General features: G+C 41.1%; 1 protein-coding gene across 1 annotated transcript in view; it reads left to right on the forward strand.

The window, feature by feature from the left end:
- Positions 1-3,199: 3,199 nt before the first annotated feature.
- lrrc73 (leucine rich repeat containing 73) overlaps positions 3,200-26,917 on the forward strand; it is a 42,687-nt gene continuing 18,969 nt past the window's right edge. Inside the window, exons 1-2 of the mRNA XM_039738441.1 lie at positions 3,200-4,540; positions 22,312-22,472. Coding sequence (XP_039594375.1) covers positions 4,269-4,540; positions 22,312-22,472 — 433 coding nt within the window. The 5' untranslated portion in view covers positions 3,200-4,268. The remainder of the gene's footprint in view (positions 4,541-22,311; positions 22,473-26,917) is intronic.

Raw genomic sequence — 26,917 nt, forward strand, 5'->3', positions numbered from 1 at the left:
TTTTATATGTAACATCAGAGGTTAAGCGTTTTTGACTAGCGTGTGCTTATGATAAAGCCTTGGGCTAAGTAGCTATCTGAGCATGTATTATATAAATAATATTTCATATGCAGCCTCAGAGACTAAGCACCACTCCTTAGTGTGTACAGTATTTCATAATTAAGCCTCAGATGCTAGGCAGCTTACCTTAATTTGTATTACATTTAATTCAAAGCCTGTTAGAAGAATACTCACCAAATTGGAATATTCATACTGTAAATCTCAGAGACCAAGTTCCAACGTGTGTCCACAGTAAAAGGGCTATACATTTTAAGCATTAATTACATTGTTGGCAGGCAGATAACCAGTACAATAGTTTACAATTTAATAATAGCAATTTCAAAAGTATATACGGTAACAAAATAGAATAAAATTTAAAAAATGGCAAAATAAGGAACACTAGAAATATACAAATACATGCATTCTGGAAGATTCTTATTTTCCCTTTGTAAATGTGATACTTATCCTTATAAATATTATTATTCAGAGTCAGACATCAAGGCTTATCCAATTGAAGCCAAGGGTGGCTATAAAATCTTCAAATGAGTTAACACCAATTCCATTTGCTGCAGTAAAATACAAATGGGTGAGAAGCAAAGCAACACTTGGCACATCGTAAAGTCCACAGCTTTTCCCAGAGAAAAGAGTACCTAGAATCTGCTTCTTGAATAGGTATAACTATAGAATTTTTTTTCAGAGAGATGATAACAGAAACCTTTTCTTCTGAAAATAGACCAAAAGGATTCACCACAATTAATTCGGCAATGGAAGCTGTGTGCTCTGAAAGCAAAAAATACAGTATGTAACAGGACATGTTGGTGGTTGAGAGGCAGATAATGCAGTATGACTATGTTACAGAGAGAACTGGACGTACATAGTTATGTACCGGTAATTTACCATTATGCATGTTTGATTTGTGTTTTTCCAGTAAATGTTTCTTCATACTGTACTCATTTATCATTGTGTTGTCGCTGCACAATGAAATTTGATGGTGACATCAGAAAAATCAGCTTATGAGACTCCTCACAAAACCTGTGCCACAATTGCAGTGTAAGCTCAGTTCAAAACAACGTTTGTATTTTTATATCCATTTCAAAAAATTATTTTACACTGTGTAGCATTTCTGCCCTTAGAGTCTAGAATGTATGCCAGCAGCAACCAGTGTAATAAGAAAATAACATTGGGTGGGACATGAGTTCATCAAAGGACACGTTTATCTGGGTCCAATTTAGTTTTATCCAACTGGGTATCATTGGACTGTGGTAGTAAACTCAACAGAAGTTCCTGGGCAGGAGTCAGTCTGGGTTCCAAATGCATTGAGGCCAAAATGTTACCTGCTACAACAATTTAACAATGCATATTTAATATAATAATTACATTTACAGTAGGCGGCACGGTGGCGCAGTGGTAGCGCTGCTGCCTCGCAGTTAGGAGACCCGGGTTCGCTTCCCGGGTCCTCCCTGCGTGGAGTTTGCATGTTCTCCCCGTGTCTGCGTCGGTTTCCTCCGGGCACTCCGGTTTCCTCCCACAATCCAAAGACATGCAGGTTAGGTGGATTGGCGATTCTAAATTGGCCCTAGTGTGTGCTTGGTGTGTTTGTGTGTGTCCTGCGGTGGGTTGGCACCCTGCCCAGGATTGGTTCCTGCCTTGTGCCCTGTGTTGGCTGGGATTGGCTCCAGCAGACCCCCGTGACCCTATTCGGATTCAGCGGGTTAGAAAATGGATGGATGGACATTTACAGTATATAGCACTTTTCTAGCTACTCAGAGATATTTACAAAGATAATGGGGAGCCACTTAAACCACCACAAATGTGCAACATTCTCCATGATGATTCAACGGCAGGCCAATCTAATGCCAGTATGCTCACCAGACATAAGATACTTGGTGACAGGTCAATACAGACAAATTAGAGGGGCAGAATGGACAAGGTTGTGGTGGGCAATTTAGCTAGGACACCAGGCAACACCCTATTCTTTTCAAAAGATGCCCTAGGATCTTTTAGGACCTTAATTTTGCATCTCATCCAATGGATGTCATCATTTTTACAGCCTGGCACTCATTTCACCTCCAAAACACTCTTGACATGCTGTTCCTTTAAAATAAATCCTAACTCATTTCTCCTCCCATCTACACCATGATAGAACAATTTGAATCCATCTCCAATCCACCTGGCCTTGCCCCCTTCCATTTAGTCTCTTGCACGCACAATATATCAACCTTCCTTCAATCCATCATATCTACTAACTCTCTCCCCTTACCAGTCATACTGCCAACATTCAAAGTTCCTACCCTCAGTTTCACTCCCTTTACTTTCCTCCTCCCCTCCTGCCTCCAGACACATCTCCCCCTCCTCTTCTTCTTCGACCAACAGTAGCCCGATTTCCGCCAGCACCCTGTTGGCTATTAGTACTGGTGGCGGTCGCTGTTAACCCGGGACTCGACCGATTAGGTATGGAAATTCGTATTGTTGTCCGCATATTGATTTGGTAAAATTTTACACCAGATGCTACTTCCTGACGTAACTCTCCCCATTTATCCGGGCTTGGGACCGGCGCGATGAGACACTGGTTTGTGCATCCCCTGTGGCTGGGTTAAGACACATACCCTCAATAGGGGGCCCAATTTAGAACTACGAATTAAAGCAACCTGCTCATTTTTTCCAATATGGAGTGGGAAAACCCATGCAGACATGACGAGCAGACTTTACACAAACCGCAATTGCTAAGATTGTCCTTATATAGGTTTGAATCCTAGATCTTAGTCCTTCATTGCATGATTACGGGGTAGACCCCTCTCCGCTCTGTGAATCGAATGTAATTGGGTCACCTTAAAACCGAGTACCACCGGTAATTTGATTATTCTTCGAGCAGTGTATATACTGTAGGTATGTTGGGTCAGGTTTCCATAAAACTTTTGGCCACACAGTGTATCTCAACGATACCGTATGGACAAACGCAAGTTATCCTTGAGAAATCCACCGAGATTTCTTTCTTACGACAACAAGGTTTAAAAAAACGCCTGAACGGGGATAAACCAGTTCGAGGTTTTAAGGCTCGTAACGTTGCAGACAGAATGAGTCGCTAATGTCTGTACGAATGCGCCGAGCTCGATTATCTGTGGCTCCTTACACCCCCTCCCAGTCTTTAGTGCCCACCTGCCGGTGTTCTAACGACAGCCAAACAAACAAACTACAGACAAGCGATTCGGTACGCAGGTCAAACAGTACGCGCGCTACCGCCCTGCACAAGTGGCCATTTCAGGTCCCTTTTCCAAGTCATTTCAATCTTTGACGACTCACTTTTACGCAGCAGTGCGAATCTGAAGCCGCCGTAACCATAGTAACCGATGCCTGCAGCGGAAGAAAGCAGAGCCGGGCAAGATGAGGCAGGCGATTAAAAGCTGAGCCGACTGCAGACAGACCGCTGCTGGATCACCTCGACTAGGAGCGGCTGACCGACGGAGTGAAGGCGCCAACGGCGTGTTAAGCGCACGTGCGCGGGCAATCGTTATCTTCGCGCGCTCGAGATGCATGGGCACCGCACACTGCGCGCGCTCAACTGGCGTATTTGTAGGATGTGATTAAAGGCGAACAAATGTGCAAAATATAAAATGGACACTTGATGGAAGCGCAGCAGAATTCCTTTCCCTGGATCACCGCCATTCGCTCGCTACTCCTACATTCAAATTCAAGGGGGAAAAAAACAGAAGTGGCAATAGTGCGTATATTTTAGAAGGTAACACGAAGACATCTCGCTTTTCATTTTGGGTGTGGATGTGTGTGCAGAGTGTCGCCGGCCAGCCCTGGAGTGTTTCTGCAGCTGTTCATCGCTACAGCTATACGGCACCGAAGAAAAATAAAAGTCGGGACACTTCTGCAGCTATCAGGAAGTGTGGTCTCCGGCGTCACCAAATGAGCGATCAATAAAGCAGTAAACGGAGCTCCGCAATTAAGTTAGTGGGCAAGAGTGATCAGCCAAATTGTCACCGGCAGCATTAACCTCCAATCTTGTTTTGCTTTCCCGTCAGCATTTTTAGATCCAGTAGATGATTTCACTGGATTTCCATTAGGTGGGTAGTCGGCACGAAATCTAATAACATCTTATCTGAAAAACATATAGTGGAACTGCCGCACATTCCCCGCGAAAGGAGCTGAACTGAGTAGCATTTTAAAATTTATTTATTCATTTTGGAACAGTCCTCTCCGTTGCCGCTGCAGATGCACTGAAGATGCTGCCGGGCTCCATTCAGATCACCGGAGAGTCCCTGGCCGGAGCCGAAATTAAAGACATTTGCGACAGCCTCCGTGAGAACAGCGTCCGGCTACTGTCCGTGCGGGGCTGCCAGCTCTCCGATCGGGACTTCGGCCGCGTGTGTCGGGGTGTCGCCGACTCGCACTCGCTGGCTCAGCTCAATCTCAATCTGGGGGTCGTCTCCAACATCGGCCGGGTGAAGCAAATCGCGGAGGCTCTGAAGACCAACCGATCCATTCAGACATTATTGTGAGTGCCTAGCCTGTTGTTGCCTTTCATCTTTTCCGCGTGATTTGTACGCGTGTGAATCGTTATAAAAATCGCCTGTCCATCCACCCATCTTCGAAATCCGTTTTATCCTCAGCTGGCACGCTGGTAAATCTGGAGCCCATCACAGTGAGCATAGGACGCAAGGCAGGCACAATCCCTAGACAGAGGGCACCAGATCAAAAATGGGTGACCACACAGACACAAATGCAACACAGGACAGTTTAGCACTGCCAGTTCACCTAACCTGCATGCCTTTGGATTGTGAGAGGAAACCCACGTGGACATAGGGAAAACATGCAGCTGCCATATGAAGAGGGCCCAGGACATGAACCCCTGCTTCCCTGTTGTGTGTTCTTGGAAAACATTGTTTGAAAGGTCTAGCAAGAAACAGTTTTGTTATACTTCCTGAATTCAGCTGACCTTCTTGTTACTTGTGGTGCATATGGGTATTGATGCTGCTGCATGAATCCAGTATCCTAGATTTTCTACGTGGGCTTTCCTCCCACATCTTTAAAGATGCATGGATTATATTAATAGTTGATTCAGTATGTATGAGTGAGCCCTGCAATAAACTATGTGCCTCCTCAGGGTTGCTTCTTGCCTTGTGCCCCGTGCTGCCAGTGCAGTGTCTGTCACCTGGCAACCCTAAGTTGGATTTTGCCAGTTAAAGAATAAACAATTTAACGTTCTTATTCCATAAATCACATTTATTCTATTCAAACCCATGTAAAATGACATTGCATCGTGGAATTTAACAAGAATGGTAGAAGAATATAGGAATGTTTACAAATGAGAGGAGACAATTCAGGCCATTGAACATTTTGGTAGGCCAATCGTCAGCTTTTAGAAATATTTCAATTATCCACCTTTCAAGTAACTGTCTGTATATTTACTTCAACTATAGTTGTGCATAGTTAGCAGCAGTGGCCCACAGTCTTTTATGTAAAGAAGCACTTATAAATTTTAAGTGATGAACTTTAGTATTGTGGGTCCTCAAGTGTGGAATTAGAATGTCATTGTGGGTACAGGTTTTTGTTCAAACCCATTTTCTTAAATAGAATCTAGTTATTGCTATTTAAGAAGTTATTGCTTATTATTCATTTTATTTAGCTCCCATGTAATGACTGCCAATCTTTAATTGTTTTTGTGTCCTAAACTGCTGCATTTAAGTTGCATCTTGTTTTCTAGATCAGCTGCCAAATAATATTTGGATCCAAATGACAAAGGAACCAAATCTTCACCATTTAATTTTGTCCCATTGACACCTATGTGTGTTCAACATGAAGTATCTATTTAAATAAAGTTTGGAAAGAAATGGAAGAAAAACAAATAAACTGAGAATTATGACTCCTGTCCAACAATAATTTGGAGCATATTCTCATAAAAGGAAAATCTGCAAAATAGGAATGACCTGATGTACCATCATGATGACACCAACTAGCCATGGGATTAAATGACAAACACTAATATACAGTAAGCACAGACTGGCTTCTAATTAAGCAATTGAGTTGAAACAAAAAGCTGCAGCCAAAAAAGGTTACAACTCTTTTTTTTTTACTAATTAGCACACAGATGAACATGACTCTGAAATAGCTACTGCCCTTTAGAATTACGTGTCATTTGTACCTGTGTCTGCAGGTTCTTAGATACATTTAAAGGAATAAACACCACAGAAGATGAACTAAAGAGACAATGGTAAAAGAAAGTTGCATGTTTAAGGCTATAGCAAAAATACAAAATGTGAATGTCATACTGGAACACTTTTCTTAATAAAAGTGTTGACAACATGCAAGCTATATTAAATAATAGATGTAAGAGTGTTTCGTTGATTTGTGAAACTGGTTAGAATGAACACTTGCATTTACAGTGAGCCCCCATGACTGAACGTGAGGACAACTGCTTGACAGGATAAAGCTGCTGGTTCATTAACTACCTATGGAAACTATGGTATTAAACACTTAGGATTTAAAGCCACTTATAAAAAGTATAGAATAAATGACCAAATGTGATTGAATATTATTTTATTCTGAGGAGAGGCAGGTTAAGTAACTTGCTCAGAGTCTCACAGAGGGTGAGCAGTGGGGATTGACATCAGCGTACACAGTAAACTGTCTTGTATAGCGAAACCCATCCCAAGCATATTACTGTTACATCCATATTTCTACATTTGCACTATTGGTAGGTCAAATTAGGAAGCAAGTTAATGCCCAGGAAGCTCAAGCTCAGTGCTGGAGGGGTGCAGAATCTATAGACATTTGCAGTTAAAATGAGTGAATGCAGCTGTTTAAATCTGAAAGAGACATGTAAGGGTTAGGATTCGTGTCAAGCAGGTTAGCAAATACAAAAGTCAAAATTGTTTCACGAACAATAATTGCTTCAGTGGCAGTAATTGACTCCTGCTTGGGAAATTGGGTTGGAACAAAAAAACATGTGGCCACTGCACCCCTCCATGGTTTACACAATCTCTGAAATGTTGTGAGGTGAAGGGACTGACTTGCGGTTTTTATATTTTGCCCCATGTAGTGAGCACCATCTCCTGCTATTTTTTAAGTGTGGTCTACATTTGCACCACTCTGTTGGCTTAAGCAAGTTACTTAGGGACCCACAGTGTGTTAACAGCACGGTTTGAAAAGACAACCTTGTAATTTTACAAATATATAGGTAGAGGTACAGTATATGGATATCTGCATCTATTTATATACAGTATATCGCCTTTATAATAAACCTCACCCACCTACTACTAGGATGGCACTGGGCAGTTTAATTCAGGAAATCCTCAAGTTGGAGAGACCAAATCACAAATGCAGAAGGACAGGTTCTGCATATGTCAATGTGGAAGTTCTGGAACCATTGGTGGTCATAAAGCCCTGTGTGTGAGTACCCCAAAGGTGTGCCAGTACACAGTATATGGGAAACAGAAGCAGCTTGGTGGTAAGGATGGAATGATCCCAAGGACACTAGAGGGCAGACAGTCCTACACTTGCTAAAGATCAAGGAGGGAATGTCAGTGATAGCAATGTTCCTGATTGCCAGGGGGCACACAGTTTAAGGAGGAAATATACAGAACTGTGCTCTAAGGTAGTATGGACAATGGAGCAGCTGCCAGGGAGACCTGACCCTTTAGGAAGAAATGAAGACGCAGTAGTGCATGGGCACCAAAAGAAACAAGAAGGGATCCCTGAGGTAAATGGAAAACTACCCCAAACCTAGGAAGTGATAACATTGATGGTCAGGTATTGTTAGGTTTCGTTTATGTTAATCAGTTTTACAGTGCGTTTAAAAAGATCTGTACAGTATCTGTATATGCATACAATATGTAATTAGTAACTGGTACAGTTTGTAATTGAATTTTACCTGAGAACTTGTTGCAGTGCTCTGAGCCTGGAATCAGTGAAGAGTGCTTTACAAAAATGAACTCAATTGCATTAAAAATCTGTGCATGGGCTGGAATGTATTCTCGAGATAGCTTTAAAATCACCTCAATAGTTAGTTGCTTTCTTACTTTGTGTTACAATTTTTTGCCCCTTCTCTCAGTAAAGCAGGCAAACTTGCATATAGTATATATACCTTCCACAACATATATTAAGAAGATGACTTGGTACATGTGGTGATGTGGTAGGCAAGCCATCCTAACATGTATAAATGGGCCCATAAGCTTTTAGTTAGGCACTCAGATAGAGCTGGGTTTGTTGCTTTGTCTCTGTTTGTACTTTGACCTCTGTCTTTTGTGTATCCCCCATTGTGGCTATTACTGTTAATAAAGGTGCTCATTTTGTACCTTTTGCTAAGTGCTGTTCTGTGTGTGGGGGAGCAGCCTACCATGAGGATCCCCTGTTATGACTCTGTAGTCTCAAGATTAAAAACAGTGGCAAATTACAAGACTTGTTAGGCTTCATGAACTGACCTTGTGTTTTGAGTTGAATGGTTAACCCTGTAATGTTACATACCTTTCCTTTCAGAATGTACAGTTAGATCCATAAATATTTGGACAGACAACTAATTCTAATTCTGGTTCTGTACATTACCACAATGAATTTTAAATGAAACAACTCAGATGCAGACTTTCAGCTTTAATTCAGTGGGTTGAACAAAAAAATAAAAATGTGAGGCAACTAAAGCATTTTTTTAACACAATCTCTTTATTTCAGGGGCTCAAAAGTAATTGGACAAATTAAATAACTGGAAATAAAATGTTCATTTCTAATACTTGGTTGAAAACCCTTTGCTGGCAATGACAGCCTGAAGTCTTGAACTCATGGACATCACCAGATGCTGGGTTTCCTCCTTCTTAATGCTCTGCCAGGCCTTTACTGCAGCGGCTTTCAGTTGCTGTTTGTTTGTGGGCCTTTCTGTCCAAAGTTTAGTCTTCAACAAGTGAAATGCATGCTCAATTGGGTTAAGATCAGGTGACTGACTTGGCCATTCAAGAATTTTCCACTTCTTTGCTTTAATAAACTCCTGGGTTGCTTTGGCTGTATGTTTTGGGTCATTGTCCATCTGTATCATGAAACGCCGCCCAATCAATTTGACTGCATTTAGCTGGATTTGAGCAGACAGTATGTCTCTGAACACCTCAGAATTCATTTAGCTGCTTCTGTCCTGTGTCACGTCATCAATAAACACTAGTGTCCCAGTGCTACTGGCAGCCATGCACGCCCAAGCCATCACACTGCCTGACTCCACCGTGTTTTACAGATGATGTGGTATACTTTGGATAATGAGCTGTTCCACGCCTTCTCCATACTTTTTTCTTACCATCATTCTGGTAGAGATTGATCTTGGTTTCATCTGTCTAAAGAATGTTTTTCCAGAACTGTGCTGGCTTTTTTAGATGTTCTTTAGCAAAGTCAATCTAGCCTTTCTATTCTTGAGGCTTATGAGTGGCTTGCACCTTGCAGTGCACCCTCTGTATTTACTTTCATGCAGTCTTCTCTTTATGGTAGACTTGGATATCGATACGACCAAGCCCTGGAGAGTGTTGTTCACTTGGTTGGCTGTTGTGAAGGGGTTTCTCCTAACCTTGGAAATGATTCTGCGATCATCCACCACTGTTGTCTTCCGTGGACGTCCAGGACTTTTGCATTGCTGAAGTTCACCAGTGCTTGCTTTCTTTCTCAGGATGTACCAAACTGTAGATTTTGCCACTCGTAATATTGTAGCAATTTCTCGGATGGGTTTTTTCTGTTTTCGCAGCTTAAGGATGGCTTCTTTCACCTGCATGGAGAGCTCCTTTGACCGCATGTTGTCTGTTCACAGCAAAATCTTCCACATGCAAGCACCACACCTCAAATCAACTCCAGGCCTTTTATCTGCTTAATTGATAATGACATAACGATGGACTTGAACACACCTGCCGATGAAATAGCCTTTGAGTCAATTGTCCAATTACTTTTGAGCCCCTGAAATGAAGGGATTGTGTTAAAAATGCTTTAGTTGCCTCACATTTTTATGTAATCTTTTGTTCAACCCACTGAATTAAAGCTGAAAGTCTGAACTTCAACTGCATCTGAGTTGTTTCATTTAAAATTCATTGTGGTAATGTACAGAACCAAAATGAGAAAAAGTTCTCTCTGTCCAAATATTTATGGATCTAACTGTATCATCCTTTGTACTGTACTGTTGTTTTCATATTTCTAGACTAGCTGTGGCCCTCTAAGATGGGTTGAAATCTAAGTAACCAACGTAGACCTCATTGTTGACATTTGCAGTGCACCATATATTGGAATGTATTTAGAAATGCATGTAGTAATAAAATACATTGCACTGGTCATTCCAACAGATGCTGCATCACAAGCATTTGTAGTAACAAAATGCAATGTTACAAATCCTTTTGATGCATCATCTATGGGAATGACAAATGCAGTGCATATGTCTGTTACATGCCATTTGATGTGGGATTGGTACAAGCAGGGTTAATGTTTGCGATGCACCATCTGTTGGAATGACAAATGCAATGTATTTTATAACTGCAAATGTTTGTGATGTGTTGGAATGACAGAGACATAGCAACTGGACTGACACACAGACACTTGTCCTTTTAATAAGGTGGATTTGAACCACAGGCAGATTAAGATACTTGCTGTAGGTTATGAGGTGAACCAGTGGTAGTGATTAAAACTTTGATTTCAGCTAATTCACAAGTATTGTTAAATATTCTACTGGTGGAACAATATCAGGATAAAAGACTTGTTTATGGACTGGTAGCTTTGCGGCCTTATTTGCATCAGCCTCAGTGCTTCTTTGACAGACTTCCTAAATAATTCAATATTTTTAAAGAAGACATTTGCATCTAAGGAGTCTTTCATGCTGACTATAACATCTCATATGGGAGCATTTATGATATCAAGACACATTATTATGAAACCAAGTGTGAAAACATAGCACAAATTAACATGTGAAAATAAGGAAAATACGAGCCTAACTAAGCGGTTCAATTAAAGGTGAGAAAGAGCTTGTCTTTTAGAGTGTGGTTGGAATGAAATCCAACAGACCTCATAACGCAAAGAGTAACATGTTCTGTCATATGTCTGTTCTTTCATTCTACAAATAGAATTAAAAAGCTTGCATTAAGAGAAGATGTACCTTTAGAATACTTACATTTTTTAAAACTCAACATGGCAGGTGCCAGAAACTAGTCACCACTGTGGCCCTGTAGGAAAAGAGTTTGACATTCTTGGTTTGGAGTGAAGCATAACCTAAAAATTAAAAAAAAAACACGTTAATTCATGGTTGCCCTGGAGAAGGGCAGCAGTCCATTGCAGGGTCCATCCATGTGCATTTAGATAGGCTAGTTTAGTATTGCCAGTAAATTCAATTCCTGCATGTCTTCATTTTTTGATGTTTGAGTAAAACCACAGTACCTAGAAAAAAACTCACTCAATGCACGAACTGGAAGAACATGCAGACTTTTTATACGGATGACAACCTGATCAAGAATTCAATCCCAGGCCACTGGATCCTTGAGGTGATAATGCAAGTGAAGTCTCCAGCAGGCTGCCCTGGTTGGGTAAAGTGGTTTTAATGTAACCTATAGTGTTGATCAGCAAAATTTGCTAAAATATTTTTTCAAAGTGAATATGCTGTGTTTGCTGGTGACCTTATGCATTGAATAATTTCCTAAAAATTCTCCTTTGTGGCCAGCTTAGATGAACATTTTTTCCCAGCGCCCCATGTTGTTTTCTGAAGTGTGTTTTCCAGTGTGACATCACAGAGCTGTTGCAGCCATGTGCAAAACGTTCATGCATATGTACTGTAAGATTATTGCAGATCTGCTTCAGGCATGTGTGTTGTCATGACCCGATGAGTACTCCAACTTTTCACCCTGCATACATCTAATGAAACAAAAAAAAGCAGTATTTTCATTTAAAAAGTACATTAACTGAGCAAAATAAGAATATTAGTGTAATGCCGCCAGATGCTGGCAGCACTGCATGGCTAATTTGCTAAAGCTAAGATTCTAAACAAGACTTATATGAGCCCACCTTCTGTCCCTCCCACAGAAAGAAAACTCATCCGAACCTGTGAAATAATAACAAAAGATTTATTACTGTTGACAAGGCGTTTTTAACTTCTTCATGCAAGAAAAAAGTGGAAAGCATCTGCACAGAGAGACTGGTAACAAAGAAGACTTTCTCGCTACTGCCAGTGCTCCAGTTTCAAACAATGGAATGAGCCAGTCCCACGTCTCCACTTTGTGGCACAGCCAAAGTGTGCCTAAGGACTAGAACTCTGTAAATGCAATGATTATATATATACAGTATATATATATTAAGAGACTATAAATATATATATATTTCAGTTTGACTTGTCGGTGTGGAGTTTGCAAGGCCTCACCTTATCTTTTTGTGGATTTTTCTTTCGCGTCCTAAACTCATGGGTGTTAGATTAACTGATTACTCAAATTTGACTTGAAATAGTGAGTACGAGTGTTTGCTTGAGTGTGCTGTATGACTGTTTGCTGCTTCGTTTAGGTTTGATTCCTGTTTTGCACCTTTACGCTGCAGGGATGGTCTCTCGCTCCCAAGACATTGAACAGAACAAAGATGTTAGGGGATGGATGGATTGATAGACTAGTTTCATGGTAACAATTAAGTTGAGGTCATTCAGAGAGTAGGCAGCATAGTGTTCTTGCTAAGACACTATACGTTAAATAGCAAGGTGCTGTACTCACTAAACCTCACATGCAAATAAGAATTTCACTGTACTCCGTACATGCGACAGTGACGACCTCATAAACACAAAAAGCAAGGTCACCAGTTTCCGTTTTCCACACAGAAATTTTTGCTCTTATAAAAGTATCTTAGGAGATTGTTCACTATAAAATGATCCTTCTATATAAAAGCGGTCGGGATTGTCCTTCCGTCCCATGAGTGCTACGCAGACATGGAGTTACATACATGCCCCGTCCATTTTGCAATGCACAATGGGATTTGTAGTTTTGTTTTTTCAGGTAAAGGATGATTTTCTACTCCAGACTGTGCGATATCTTCTTCTTCTTTCTTATTATATAAAAGCGGTCGGGATTGTCCTTCCATCCTGTGAGTGGAAAGCGTAGCGGTATTCCGCTTATCACAGACTTACTACTTGCAGCTTGCGGTACGAAGCGACATGATGTGAACAGAGTTCTGGTGCTCCCATCGTTCCCTTGCTTTTGGAAAAATAGACAAAATTATGTCTCTGGAAATAATTAATGTTGATGGAGTACAAATGCCTCACCGCGTAGTAAATATCAGGGGGGTTCAAAAGGGTGACCTCAATATAGAAAAAAAGTTAAAATTTCATCACAAAAATAACAGAAACTATGAGTATTAAAGTAATACCGCTCAAATGCAATATAACCAAATTAATGAGTTTGTATAAAATATCAAATTGATCTACATATTGAATTGCCTTAAGAAGTGGTCAACTTAAAAGTCGGTCACCTTAAAAGGCGGGTGAGCCTAGTATTCTATAAAGGTTGATGTTTTTTCTTAAGGGAATTATAGAGAAGTTAAAAGACAGTCCAAAAATAAACGGGACGATTGTTCTCTTACGGCAACACCACTACAATTAGTTCTACAGCATTTATGTAAGAGCATAGAAGTGACTCTGCACTGTCTGCTGAACGCCTACAGTGCAGACAGTTGAACAGTTGAAAGACTACACAGTATCAGTTTGTGGAATACCTTTGTGTGAGCTGATACAGAAAATAAAGTCATTTAGTTTGAATGTTTATCATGGAGAATAAGGAAACAATTTCAGTTTCTTTACGTCTATGGACAACCCTTATTTATTTTACACATGTGGTACCAATCCCCCTTGCCTCACAGTCTGGGGTTTAATAGACTAGTTCAGTTCAGCACTGGGCAGCTTCATTCAGGGCTAGTAGAGTAAAACTAGGCCTCATGCTGAAGTACAGAACATTATGGTGGACTTTTCCTTTTCCTACGCATTTCCATCATATCTATCTTTGATTAGCTTGATCATTAGCCAGTGTCAGGAAGAGGTTACTTATGGTGATATTGGTATTCAACCAAGGGATACGGCACAAAGTGTTGTAAAAAGAGCAGGGGGCAGCACGCCATTGACTTGTGTAGGATCACAGAGTGGATGGAAAATAAGCTACAAGCTGAAACTGACAGCAGCTGTTAGCCTAAATGGTTTTGAACAGGAGGCAGCTAGAGTATCGAAGGCAAGTGATACACCTCTCTTGTGCACTTGCTTGGTGGCATCAAGTTGCGATTTAATAAAGAGAAAAGTGGTGAAAGACCTAACTCGCCTGTGTGTGTTCTATTACGTTTTTTAATTATTCCTTTTCTTAATTTTGGTTTCATTTATGTGATGGAAAGTGATATCCAAAATGGTGTTTTTTTTAAATTATTATGAAACCTGCAACAGACAGCCTTAAGCTGAGTAGCTTGATAATATCATATTTATACAACATCATGTTACTGTTTCCATGTGGGCATTTATAGGCTTAAATACTTTGATTTTTTTATTTTAATCCATGTGCAACTCACCTCTACTCTTTAAAATTCATTTAAATGTGTCCTTCTTACTGTTTTCTGCATGCACTTATCTTTGTGGCAGGGTGGCAGCAAGCCTTCGAGTGATGCCAGTTTATCATGCTAAGCAGTGTGGCCATGTGCAATTGGTGCACTGTAAACCAGACCGTTTCTGGCTTAGTCCCCACCTCATACTCACAGTGTGACCCTGATCAAGATATTTAAACTGCAGGTGCTCTAGTTATAGAAATAAATGTGAAGGATTAACTGACAACTTTTAAGTTTATTGCTTTATCAGTCTGAGAATGCAAGGTTACAGCTTGTTTATGGAAGGAAAGCTGTTTTATTGCAGCTTGTTTATCGGCTGTCTGACCCTCTCTTGGGTTTCTACAGACTGCCTAGGTCCCCTGGGTGGACACCGTAGATTTATATTACAAACAAACAGCATGTTTGTATGTAATATGTCATAAAGACAGTAGGCATTTATTGGATAAGGAAACTGCTTGCAGAGGCCTTGGAAATGAATGGAGTAGAAATGACTCTTGGCCTTCGATGTGATTTGAGATCAACGTGTTTTTAGTGATGTCATGTCTTGTCTTGCTGTGTTACTGAAATGAGGACACCAGAGCTTGCTCTCCATGCAAGTGCAGTCTTTCATTCAAAAAACAAGACAAATGATATCAAATAATTTTTACCTCTCAATAATTATATTTAAATAATACATTTTTGCTTTTACAATAACAGCATGTCATGCCTAGGTTGCCTGCAGCGTTGGCATTTCCTTGAACCTTGGTCATCAATAGTCATGAAAGAGAGGATAGCTAGAGCAGTGAGGACACATAAACAAGCAAGGTTAGTGCTTCAAAAGAGCTTTGTGTGTTTATTCAAACAAATCAGTGTCCATAGTAAACTGGTGTAGTGCCAGTCCTTCAAATTCATCACTGATGAATAATCTTTAAAATAAGTACTCATTATGGGAATTCAAATCAATCCTTAAATTAATAAACAATCCAAACAATGGTTAAAATCAACTTTAAAATCCCAGAGATAAAATCGGTTTCTTTTCTTCTTTTCTGTTCTGAGCCCAGCGTGTGTGTCTTTCTTTCTCACTTCTGCCTTCCCCCAGAAGTGGGTCTCCTCAGAGGTGCGGACAAGACCAGGCCCCCCCTCTGGCTGTTGTTCCAGCCACCTGAGTTGGTCAATGTTGGTACACTCAGAGTCAGTCTTCACTATGCTGCCACCAGCCTTTGGTCCTCATTGCTCAGCTCATTTCAGTAATGACTATCAATGGTCCTGGGTTGAAGGGAGTTGGCAGCTGCAGCCAACCTGGACCTTCACATACCTTCAAATGGTTAAAATAGTCACTTATCATCATGAGGTGGAGATGTTCTACTTGATATGAACCCTGTGTTGGAGTCGATGAGTGAATGAAGGTTATAGGCAAGTGAACAATTTATATTTAGGAGCCAATTAAAAATATTGAGATTTTCATATATTTATGTATACATTGTCTTATTTTGTTTTACTGAATGCTATTTTATTCTTTATTTTTACAAGATTAGAACATTTTGAGAAATGGCAATTCACTGCACTAGAATCAGTAAATGTGTGCAGTACTTTTATTATTTTTCACACATGGTGATGAAGTGGTTAGTATTCATGATTACCAGCCCTGCAGTGGGCTGGTGCCCTGCCCAGGGTTTGATTCCTGCCTTGCGCCCTGTGTTGGCTGGGATTGGCTCCAGCAGACCCCTGTGACCGTGTAGTTAGGATATAGCGTGTTGGATAATGGATGGATGGATTTCCAGCCTAGATGTTCGAATATCTTTAGGATTTCAATGCTTTTTTTTTTTTTTGGTTAATCGATTTGTGGACTTTATCCATGTTCAGTAAATTATGAATTTGAAGATCAGTTCTTGGTGTAAAATTGTATGTGGTCACTTTGGTTGATGAGTGTGAAGCTGGTGGCATCCATTGTCAGTATTGGTAATACAGTGTTCGGCGCTGCTCCCTCGCATGCACCTAACTTCAATTCCTGGCCTGGTAACTCTGAGCATCCTATTGCTAGTCCATTGTGTGTGTTAGTCTCATTTGTGATTTATTGTGTCCTGGGATTGACAGGCATCTATTCCAGGGTTTCTTCCTATATTCCAAAAAAAATTTCAAAACTGGGCAAACTCTTGGAAAATGTAGAGAAATGCAGTCAAATACAAAGTTCTACATTAAGGAAAAAGGAACATGCATTATAAATGTAAAATGGGTGAGAGTGACCTACAGAAAGCAATATATGAAAAGGATTTAGGGGTTTACATTGTGTGGTCTTTGGCCGGCTTGTCATCTCAACCAATACCCCCAGGCCGCCAGATGGAGCCCACCCTGCAGTATGGAGGTGCCCAGAAGACCAGCAGGGACTCATGGACTATGTAATTGTTATACACGACCCTGCTGGATACCACCTGTAGGGAGGACCAAAGACTCATTTGTGCCCTATAACCCGGAAGTGCGTCAAAGGAAGAGCGACATGCTTCTGGGGTGAGAAGAAGGACTTGCACCTGACCCGGAAGTGATAAAAAAAAAACCCACGTGGACTGGGGATTAGGAACACTTCCGGGTCAGGGTATATAAAAGGACCGTGGGAGCTCCCAGACGGCGAGCTGAGCTGGGTAGAAGGGTGGCAATGCGTCTGGGAGTCGGAGGATTAATTTATTGTTTAGTATTGTGATTTATATGAGTATAGTGGAGGAGAGGGTGCTTTGTGCACTGTGGTGAATTAATAAAGTCAACATTTGGACTTTTATCTGGTGTTTGGAGTCTTGGACAGGGGTTCAAGGGAGCGATAGCGCCCCCAATCTGTCACAATTGATATAGCATTTTCTTTGTTTAGGCAATATGTTAATGCAAATATAAGGCAAAAAGATGTTAGGTTATATTGAAAAAAAGTGTTAACTCAGTGGACATCATGATCAAACCCTACAATGTCTCTCCAGTAAGATCACATCTGGAGTCATTTGTACAATTCTAGTCGCCATGCTACAGAAAAGGCACAGCAGCTGTGCTTGCTGTGTAGGGAAGAACAACTGAGTCCATTCTGGGACAGAAGGATATATCCTGCTTAGAAAAATAAATCTGCTAATTCCTGAGTAGAGAAGGCTGTCTAGGGGGCTAATCCAGGCTTTCACAATTCTCAAAGGCTTTGATTAGGCTGATCTGTTAGGATACTTTAAGTTAAAGGATAAGTTCAGCATTTTGAAGTCAAAGTGATTTCTTCACAAACATGTTGTTTATACACTTGCCACGCAAAATTGTGTTCTGAAGTGTTTTCTATAATTTAAAAAAACTAGGGGAGTCCACCCCTTGTTCGCCCACCCCCAGGTTTGGTTTATCAGATATACAATTTAAAGAGATTATTATTTTCATGGGAATTGTTACTTTTGCATTATTTTCACTTTGACTTTAAAACTTTAGTAAAAACAATATTTGGAATTAACTTTTCTTCCATATCGCATTGAATTTTGATTCCGTGTTTGGACTTACATCATGACAATGCAACGTATAACTGCCTGTGAGTGAATATCGTTTCTTTCTCTCTAATAAATAAATGACTCTTTTGAATGTTTGTCCATGCTCTTTCTTCTTCACTTAGTCGTTGACATGTCATCTAGAACTTATTAATGTTTTTGTCCTGATAAAATTTATAAGAGCTGAGAGCGCAGGAAGTGTGTCTGCCAAAAGCATTCACACGACTGAGGTTAGATGACCGTGGTCTTGTTTGAAAATTGTTGTAAGTTGGCCATCACTTCAAAAAATCTCATGTTAAAAATCTCCGTCTCACGGGACTTCACAACACGCCAACGAATCATTCTCGCTGGCAACATGAATTAGACAATCTACAAATCTGACTTAAAGTTTAAATCCGAACGGTATTTTCGATCTCTTTTCGCTGTTCCATTATTTCACTGAGTAATAATTTCTTTGTGCTAATATGATCTTTACTATCCTTTTTTGAGACTTTCAAATTTTCGTAGTTCCATTACCTCTAACCTGCTCTGCATGTGTACCGCGTCAACATTTTTGAATTCTTTATCCAGTAGTGTAGTCCAGTGTATACGCAGGTATACGGTGTATACCCACTTCGTATTAGGTCATCACAGCGTATACCCACTTCTAAATCCCCCTGTTACGGGTATACGCGGGTATACAGCGTTTTTCAGTCCATACACTGTGACAGTCTACATTCACGCTGATACGCATTTATGTTCTGCAGGCATGTTAATTTTTTTCTGCCATTGTTATCTGTTTTGGTTACGTTTTGGGAGAACTAACGATTGGTTAGGGCAAACAGATTATGCCAATCAGAGGCAGAGTAGGGCAGGACATGCCGTTCCTTTGCTAAACCGGGAACAATATCCTTCTGCCACCTTCCTGTCGGTCCATTGTTGCACACCAAAATATGTCCTCACGTGAAAAGTTAATATAACCAAGTTAATAGTGAAAATGAAGTGAACCATACAAACAAAAATTAGCTTTCAGAACAAATGACCTTGTGAAGCTACATTATTGCTACTATCCAGCTGGACAGGTAGCCACAGCCCAACGTCCACAGCCTCTCAGTCCACAACCCCAGTCGGAGGGGGTGCTGACAGTGGAGGTGCTAAATCTCTGATCGACGTTGCAAATTCAATGGAAGAACTAGTCAACCATGGTGAGTACTTTATAATAGCAAGATTTGTAAATTGTGTCAATACAGCGTTTCTACAGCATTAACTAGCAGCTTTTTTATTTAGTTTCGTTTATTTTTTGTTGTTCCAATTTGCTTATGCAGGCTGTGGCTAGTGTTAAGTTAGCTTCCCTGACTTTCATTCGCATCAAAGCTGCTAGCTATCAACAAATTCCGGTTGGTTGCATTTTAAAACGCAGATATTTCAACCTGACTTTCACATCAGTGCTTATTTTGGAGTATAGACAGATTAACACGTGTTGGGGAGAGTTTATAACGTTACACTTACACCGTTTTCCCTGAGCAATTAGCTGGTGTCCAAACGGCCCGGACATTAAAGCATTTCTAGCTAGGTACTCTATTCTTCCTGAGAAATGCTGATTTTAAACTTGAAACTGTGTTAGTGTGTTGGTACCATTTTCACTCCAATAATTTTATGACTAATGTTTTTTTTTTTGTAGACGCCAATAATGAATGGCCATTTATAATTGTGTCACTCTCTGGCCTTCACTATCTGTTGCAGATTAGATATTCTAAGACATTTTACAAAAGAATCTACTTTCCCCATGGACTAAGAAAATGTATGCATTATGCAGTTGAATCACTCTATGAACCAGACAGATCTGCAAAATCTGCATCTCTGGTTTGTTGATCTCATAATGATCCTTGAAGTGAATGAAGTCAGGGAGCAGATGTAAATAGTACTGTCCCTTTCTAGTGGGAACTAAATATGTAAGACTGTCACTATTAATAACGGGGCACTTTTTTCTTTTGCTGTGTAGGCCGCTAAAAGATTTAGGGGCTAAATTTACAGTATACCCAGTTAAATTTAATCCAATCAATCCACCTCCGATCCACGTGGCCTTACTCCCCTTCCATTTAGTCTCTTGCACACACAATATATCAGCCTTCCGTATCTCCATCACATCCGCTAACTAAACTTCTCTTCAATTCCACCCGGGGGAGTAAATGCTAACATTAATTTTATTTTTTTCATTTTTATTACTATTTAATTTAATATTGTTTCTTTGTATCAGTATACTGCTGCTGGGTTATGTGAATTTCCCCTTGGGATTAATAAAGTATCTATCTATCTATCTATCTATCTCCTCCAGACACCACTACACCACTGTTTACGACGTTCTACTTTGTCATCTACTCTTTGTCTTTTATTTCTGGCCCCGGGTGTGGTTAAATCTCTTTCTCGCAGGATGTATAAGCATCTCTCCGAGAAAATCACGTCTCATCTCCTTCCAAGATTTTGTTTTTTATAATAGAGAGAAAATATCTCTTGCCCGCACTAGTCCTTTACAATGAAGGCTCAGTGCATCCCTGATATTGACCTGCTTTTTTTTTTTTATTTTATTATGAAATTTAAAGGAGTAAATGATACCAAACATTTCATATGCCTTCACTACCTTGTACTGCATAGCACCGACTAATTAAAAACTCTAAATTTAAAGTTACAAAATGCAGTCCTCTTGGTGAGAATAAGGGTTTCTAGTCCTCAAACCCCATTGCTAAAGTGAGTGTCCATCCATCCATCCATCCATCCATCCTCTTCCTCTTATCCGAGGTCGGGTCGCGGGGGTAGCAGCTTAAGCAGAGATGCCCAGACTTCCCTCTCCCCGGCCACTTCTTCCAGCTCTTCCGGGAGAATCCCAAGGTGTTCCCAGGCCAGCCGGGAGACATAGTCCCACCAGCGTGTCCTGGGTCTTTCCCGGGCCTCCTCCCGGTTGGACGTGCCTGGAACACCTCACCAGGGAAGCGTCCAGGAAGCATCCTGATCAGATGCCCGAGCCACCTCATCTGACTCCTCTTGATGCGGTGGAGCAGCGGCTCTACTCTGAGACCCTCCTGGATGACTGAGCTCCTCACCATATCTTTAAGGGAAAGCCCAGACACCCTGCGGAGGAAACTCATTTCAGCCGCTTGTATTCGTGATCTCGTTCTTCGGTCACTACCCATAGCTCATGACCATAGGTGAGGGTAGGAGCGTAGATCGACTGGTAAATTGAGAGCTTTGCCTTACGGCTCAGCTCTTTTTTCACCACGATAGACCGATGCAGAGCCCGCATCACTGCGTACGCCGCCCCGATCCGCCTGTCAATCTCACGATCCATTCTTCCCTCACTTGTGAACAAGACCCCGAGATACTTAAACTCCTCCACTTGGGACAGGATCTCGCCCCCAACCCTGAGAGGGCACTCCACCCTTTTCCGGCTGAGGACCATGGTCTCTGATTTGGAAGTGCTGATTCTCATCCCAGCCGCTTCACACTCAGCTGCGAACCACTCCAGAGAGAGCTGAAGATCATGGCCTGATGAAGCAAACAGGACAACATCATCTGCAAAAAGCAGTGACCTAATCCTGAGTCCACCAAACCGGACCCCCTCAACACCCTGGCTGCGCCTAGAAATTCTGTCCATAAAAGTTATGAACAGAATCGGTGACAAAGGGCAGCCCTGGCGGAGTCCAACTCACACTGGAAAGTGAGTGTGCACATGTTTATACACAGTTAAGGACACTGCAGGGCCAATAGAGCTAGCCTCATGAGCTAAAACAGGCTTGCAGCACCCAGCATGAAGATAATTTCACATACTACAAAAAGCAATATTGTTCTAAATAAAATTACTTTTAAAATTGGATGGACAAGCAAGAAATGCTAAAATGTTTTGAACTATTTAAAGATATGGGCGTAAAAAATAATTTTTGAAATCAAATGCTATAATTTAACAAATTCTGTGATTTCGACTGAATATAAGGTAATGGATTTCGTTAAACACTCCTGAAGTATTTTTTTTATTTGGTCATTATTAGTTTTAGTAGATTTACAGTATAAAATGAGTTAATTCCTTTCATTTTTCTGAACCCTGCAACAATGTTGAAGGAGGTCCTGCTTTAACTAAACAGAAGTATTCTGTTTTTAATTATGTTTGCAGGTAATGGCAGCAAATACCTTGTTATATTTAAGCTTTCCTCTTCTAGTCAGAGGCATGCATCTGTGGAAAATAAATCTCACAGAAACGCATCTAATGTTTCTTTTTCAGCCTCCATGGAAGTCCTCTCACAGACACAGGCTTGGCAGTTTTGAACCCGGTACTGTCCATTCACCCGTCTCTTGTTTCTCTTGATCTTGGAGACTGCATGTTGGGAGATGAAGGTGTCCAGCTTATCTGTGGGATGCTACCGCCGGACGGAGCAAAATCAGGTAGAGAAACTCCAAACTCCATCCTTTAATTTATGATATGATGGCTAAAGGCTTGAATTACAGGATTCAATTCAATTCAATTCGAGTGGATCTGGTGTATCCACTCCATGTCCATAAGCTGTTTTCTCCAGCAGAATGAAATTATCAAGCTGCCGTTGTAAACTGTATGAGTATGAGTGAGTCAGGGTGTGTGAGTGAAGGTTCCACGTACTAAACTGCCGCCCAGTCCAGAGCTGGCTCCTGCCTTGTAGCTGATGTAGGCTTTGGTCTCATCATGATAGTTTAGTGGAATAAGCAGGTTCAGAAAATAAACAGATGGATACATGAATCACATTATAGAGTTGAGAAAGAAAATAATAATAGGCCAGGGTAAGGCATGATCAATGGATTTTTCAGCCAGGCAGGGAAATATTTACATCTGTGAATCAGTCAAATATCAATAAGTTAATCTTGATGGCTTATGGAAGTATTAGCTTGTACTTTCAGCAAAAGGTTAGGTTTTGAATGAAATGGAAGGCTATTTAGTTGTACATTTCATAGGCTGCAATAGCACTGCACTTTAATGCGTGTAGCAACTTCCTTGAATTGCTCTATAACTCTGGGATGACTAGTGTGAGTTTCCGCTCTGCGGTGCGCTGGGCTGGTCTCATCACTTCAAGAGAGGCCCACCGAATCAACAAGCTAATTAAGAAGGCAGGCTCAGTTAGGGGGCGCACCCCTCGAGATGGTAGTGGGGGAGGGAATTAAAACAAAACCATTATGAACAATGCTGCACATCCTTTCTCTGACACAGATCAGAACTGAGTACTTTCAGACAGCCAATTATTTAGCAGAAGTGCATCAAGAAACACTATGGGGGCTCCTTCATACCTATGGCAATAAACGCATAATGCCTCTGTGGGACTGACAGTGCTGTTTTGTACTTTAGCCAAGTTAGAAGTTTGTTTTTCTTTCCTTCTTTCTAGTTTTCCTTCTTTTATGTTATTCCAATGTATATTTGAGAGGGCGATTGTAGTTTGTCCTAATAGAATAATATTTATTTATTGAGCTTCAGAAAGAAGCCAAATCTCCCCCTGGGGACAAATAAAGTTCTGTCTATCAGTCTGCTGGTCTATCTATCAAAACAAGCAACTGGATTAGAAAATAGATGGAGCGACTATAAAAGCTTTCCCCTTTTCAAAGATTAAACGTTGCCAGACTTGGAAATTGGACCAGGTCTTCAGTTGGCCTACCAGTATTTAGTGAATAATAGAAAACTGGTTCTACTACAAGCGCTTCCCTTGGCAACATTAAAACAAACACTTGCAACTGAATATTGGCAGTTTTGACATATTGGGTCATTCAGAAAGTAAGATTGCAATACAATACACAGTACAATTTATTTTCGTATAGTCCAAAATCACATAAGAAGTGCTGCAATGGGCTTTAACAGACCCTGCCTCTTGACAGCCCCCCAGCCTCAACTCTCTTAAAAGACAAAAAAACTCCCAAAAAAACCCTTGTAGGGAAAAAATGAAAGAAACCTTGGAAAAAGGCAGTTCAAAGAGAGACCCCTTTTCAGGTAGGTTGGGCATGCAGTGGGTGTCAAAAAGAAGGGGGTCAATACAATACAATACACAGAACAGAACAAGTCCTCAATACAGTATAAAAATAAAAATTTTAGAAGTACGTAGCAGAATTTAACACTGCAAGGGCATTTGACGAGAATTCTGACATGAACTGACGTGTCTTTTGGAGCTGTCGCTGGGCACATTCAAGATTGTGCTTTTCAGGTGAAAGGAAAGGCTCAGGCAGCGTGCCAGTCAGGTGTCATGCAAGAATGTTGGTAAATGCACTGTTTAAAAATGGCAGTGTTCATTAAAAAAAAAATCGATGCAGTTTCCACAATCAAAAAATGAGAAAAAAACAGCTCTTTGCTACAAGTTTGTGCACATTTATTGTAGTCACACAAGGAACAGAAAAATGTTACAGAATGATATTGGTGATTTAATGGTGGCCATGAGGTGTCAGTGCTGCCTTTTGGCTAATGTGCTGGACTCTACTGTACACAGAAGGGAAGTGATTTAATCCCTGTGCGTCTCAGAGCTACCTGTTAATGCTCCAATTGTAGAAATACAGAAACAATTTTGCCTCCTCTGTAGTTGGATGCACATTATTGCTGATTTAAATAAATTTAAATATAGAGTAGACATGCATTGTGGCATTGTAGCTAAGGAACTGGACTGTGAAGCATAAGATTGCCTGTTCACTAGCTGAATTTGCATTTCCACAATCTGGAATTCAATATCTTAAAAATATAGAATGTAATGATAATTAAAAAGGAACTCTCTAAAGCAGGTAGTGTGGTCTCTGGATTTTGGTTGCAGAGATTTGTGATTCACAATAGTACACAATGGTAAAGGGTCACACTTGGGTTGCAGAGTTTCTTGTGATTTGTCATAGTGGGCAGTTTAAGCAAACACTATTGATCAGGGAGTACGTCTCACATCAGGTACGTCTCTGGAGGCAGGAGGAGAGGAGGAAAGCAAAGAAAGTGGAACTGAGGACAGGGACTTTGAAAGTTGGCAGTATGACTGGTAAGGGGAGTGAGTTAGCTGATGTGATGGAGATACGGAAGGCTGATATATTGTGTATGCAAGAGACTAAATGGAAGGGGAGTAAGGCCACGTGGATCGGAGGTGGATTGAAATAGTTCTATCATGGTATGGATGGAAGGAGAAATGGGGTAGGGGTTATTCTGAAGGAAAAGTATGTCAAGAGTGTTTTGAAGGTGAAAAGAGAGTGTCAGAGTGATGATTATGAAGCTGGAAATTGAAGGTGTGATGGTGAATGCTGTTAGTGCATATGGCCTGCAGGTTGCGTGTACAATGGATGAGAAAGAAGATTTCAGGAATGAGTTGGATGAAGTGATGGACAGTGTACCCAGGGGACAGTGAGTGGTGATTGCAGCGGATTTCAATGGACATGTTGGTGAAGGGAACAGAGGGGATGAGGAGGTGATGGGTTTCAAGGAGAGGAATGAAGAAGGTCAGATGATATTGGATTTTGCGAAAAGGATGGACATGGCTGTGGTGAATACGTATCTTAAGAAGAGGGAGGAACATAGGGTGACGTACAAGAGTGGAGGAAGATGCACACAGATAGATTATATCCTATGCAGAAGAGTCAATCTGAAGGAGACTGAAGACTGCAAAGTGGTTGCAGAGGAAATTGTAGTTAGGCAGCATAGGATTGTGGTCTGTAGGATGACGTTGAAGATAAAGAAGAGGAGGAGAGTGAGGGCAAAGCCAATGATAAAATGGTGGTAGTTGAAATAGGAAGACTACAAGGTTGAATTCAGGGAGGAGGTAAGACAGGCACTGGGTGGCAGTGAAGAGTTACCAGACAGCTGGGCAACTACAGCAGAAGGAGTAAGAGTGACAGCAAGAAGGGTGGCTGGCGTGACATCTGGACAGAGGAAGGAGGAAAAGGAAAACGGATAGTGAAATGGGGAAGTACAGGAGAGTATACAGAGGAAGAGGTTGGCTAAGAAGCTGGATAGTCAGAGAGATGCAGAAAGTAGACAAGAATACAAGGAGATAAGGCACAAGGTGAAGAGAGAGGTGGCGAATGCTAAAGCAAAGACGCATGTTGAGCTGTGTGAGAGACTGAACACTAAGAAGGGAGAAAAGGACCTGTACTGATTGGCTAGACAGAGGGACCGAGCTGGAAAGATGTGCAGCAGGTTAGGGTGATAAAGGATAAAGATGGAAGCATACTCACAAGTGAGAAGAGTGTGTTGAGCAGATGGAAAGAGTACTTTCAGAGGCTGATGAATAAAGAGAATGAGAGAGAATAAGTTGGATGATGTGGCGATAGTGAATGAGGAAGTGTAACGGATTAGCAAGGAGGAAGTAAGGACAGCTATGAAGAGAATGAAGAATGGAAAGGCCGTTGATCCAGATGATATACTTGTAGAAGTATGGAGGTGTTTAGGAGAGATGGCAGTGGAGTTTTTAACCAGATTGTTTAATGGAATCTTGGAAAGTGAGAGGGTGCCTGAGGAGTGGAGAAGTGTACTGGTGCGGATATTTAAGAATAAGGGGGATGTGTAGAGCTGTAATAACTACAGACGAATAAAATTGATGAGCCACAGCTTTAATTTCTGGGACAGATTAGTTGAAGCTAGGTTAAGAAGGGAGGTGAAGATTAGTGAGCAGCAGTATGGTTTCATGCCAGGAAAGAGCACCATAGATGTGATGTTTGCTCTGAGGGTGTTGATGGAGAAGTATAGGGAAGGCCAGAAGGAATTACATTGTGTCTTTGTGGACCTGGAGAAAGCATATGACAGGGTGACTGAGAGGAGCTGTGGTATCGTATGAGGAAGTCGGGAGTGGCAGAGAAGTATGTAAGAGTTGTACAGGATATGTACGAGGGAAGTGTGACAGTGGTGAGGTCTGCAGGGA

Source organism: Polypterus senegalus, chromosome 16 (assembly GCF_016835505.1).
Source record: "Polypterus senegalus isolate Bchr_013 chromosome 16, ASM1683550v1, whole genome shotgun sequence".
NCBI classification, from domain to species: Eukaryota; Metazoa; Chordata; class Cladistia; order Polypteriformes; family Polypteridae; genus Polypterus; species Polypterus senegalus.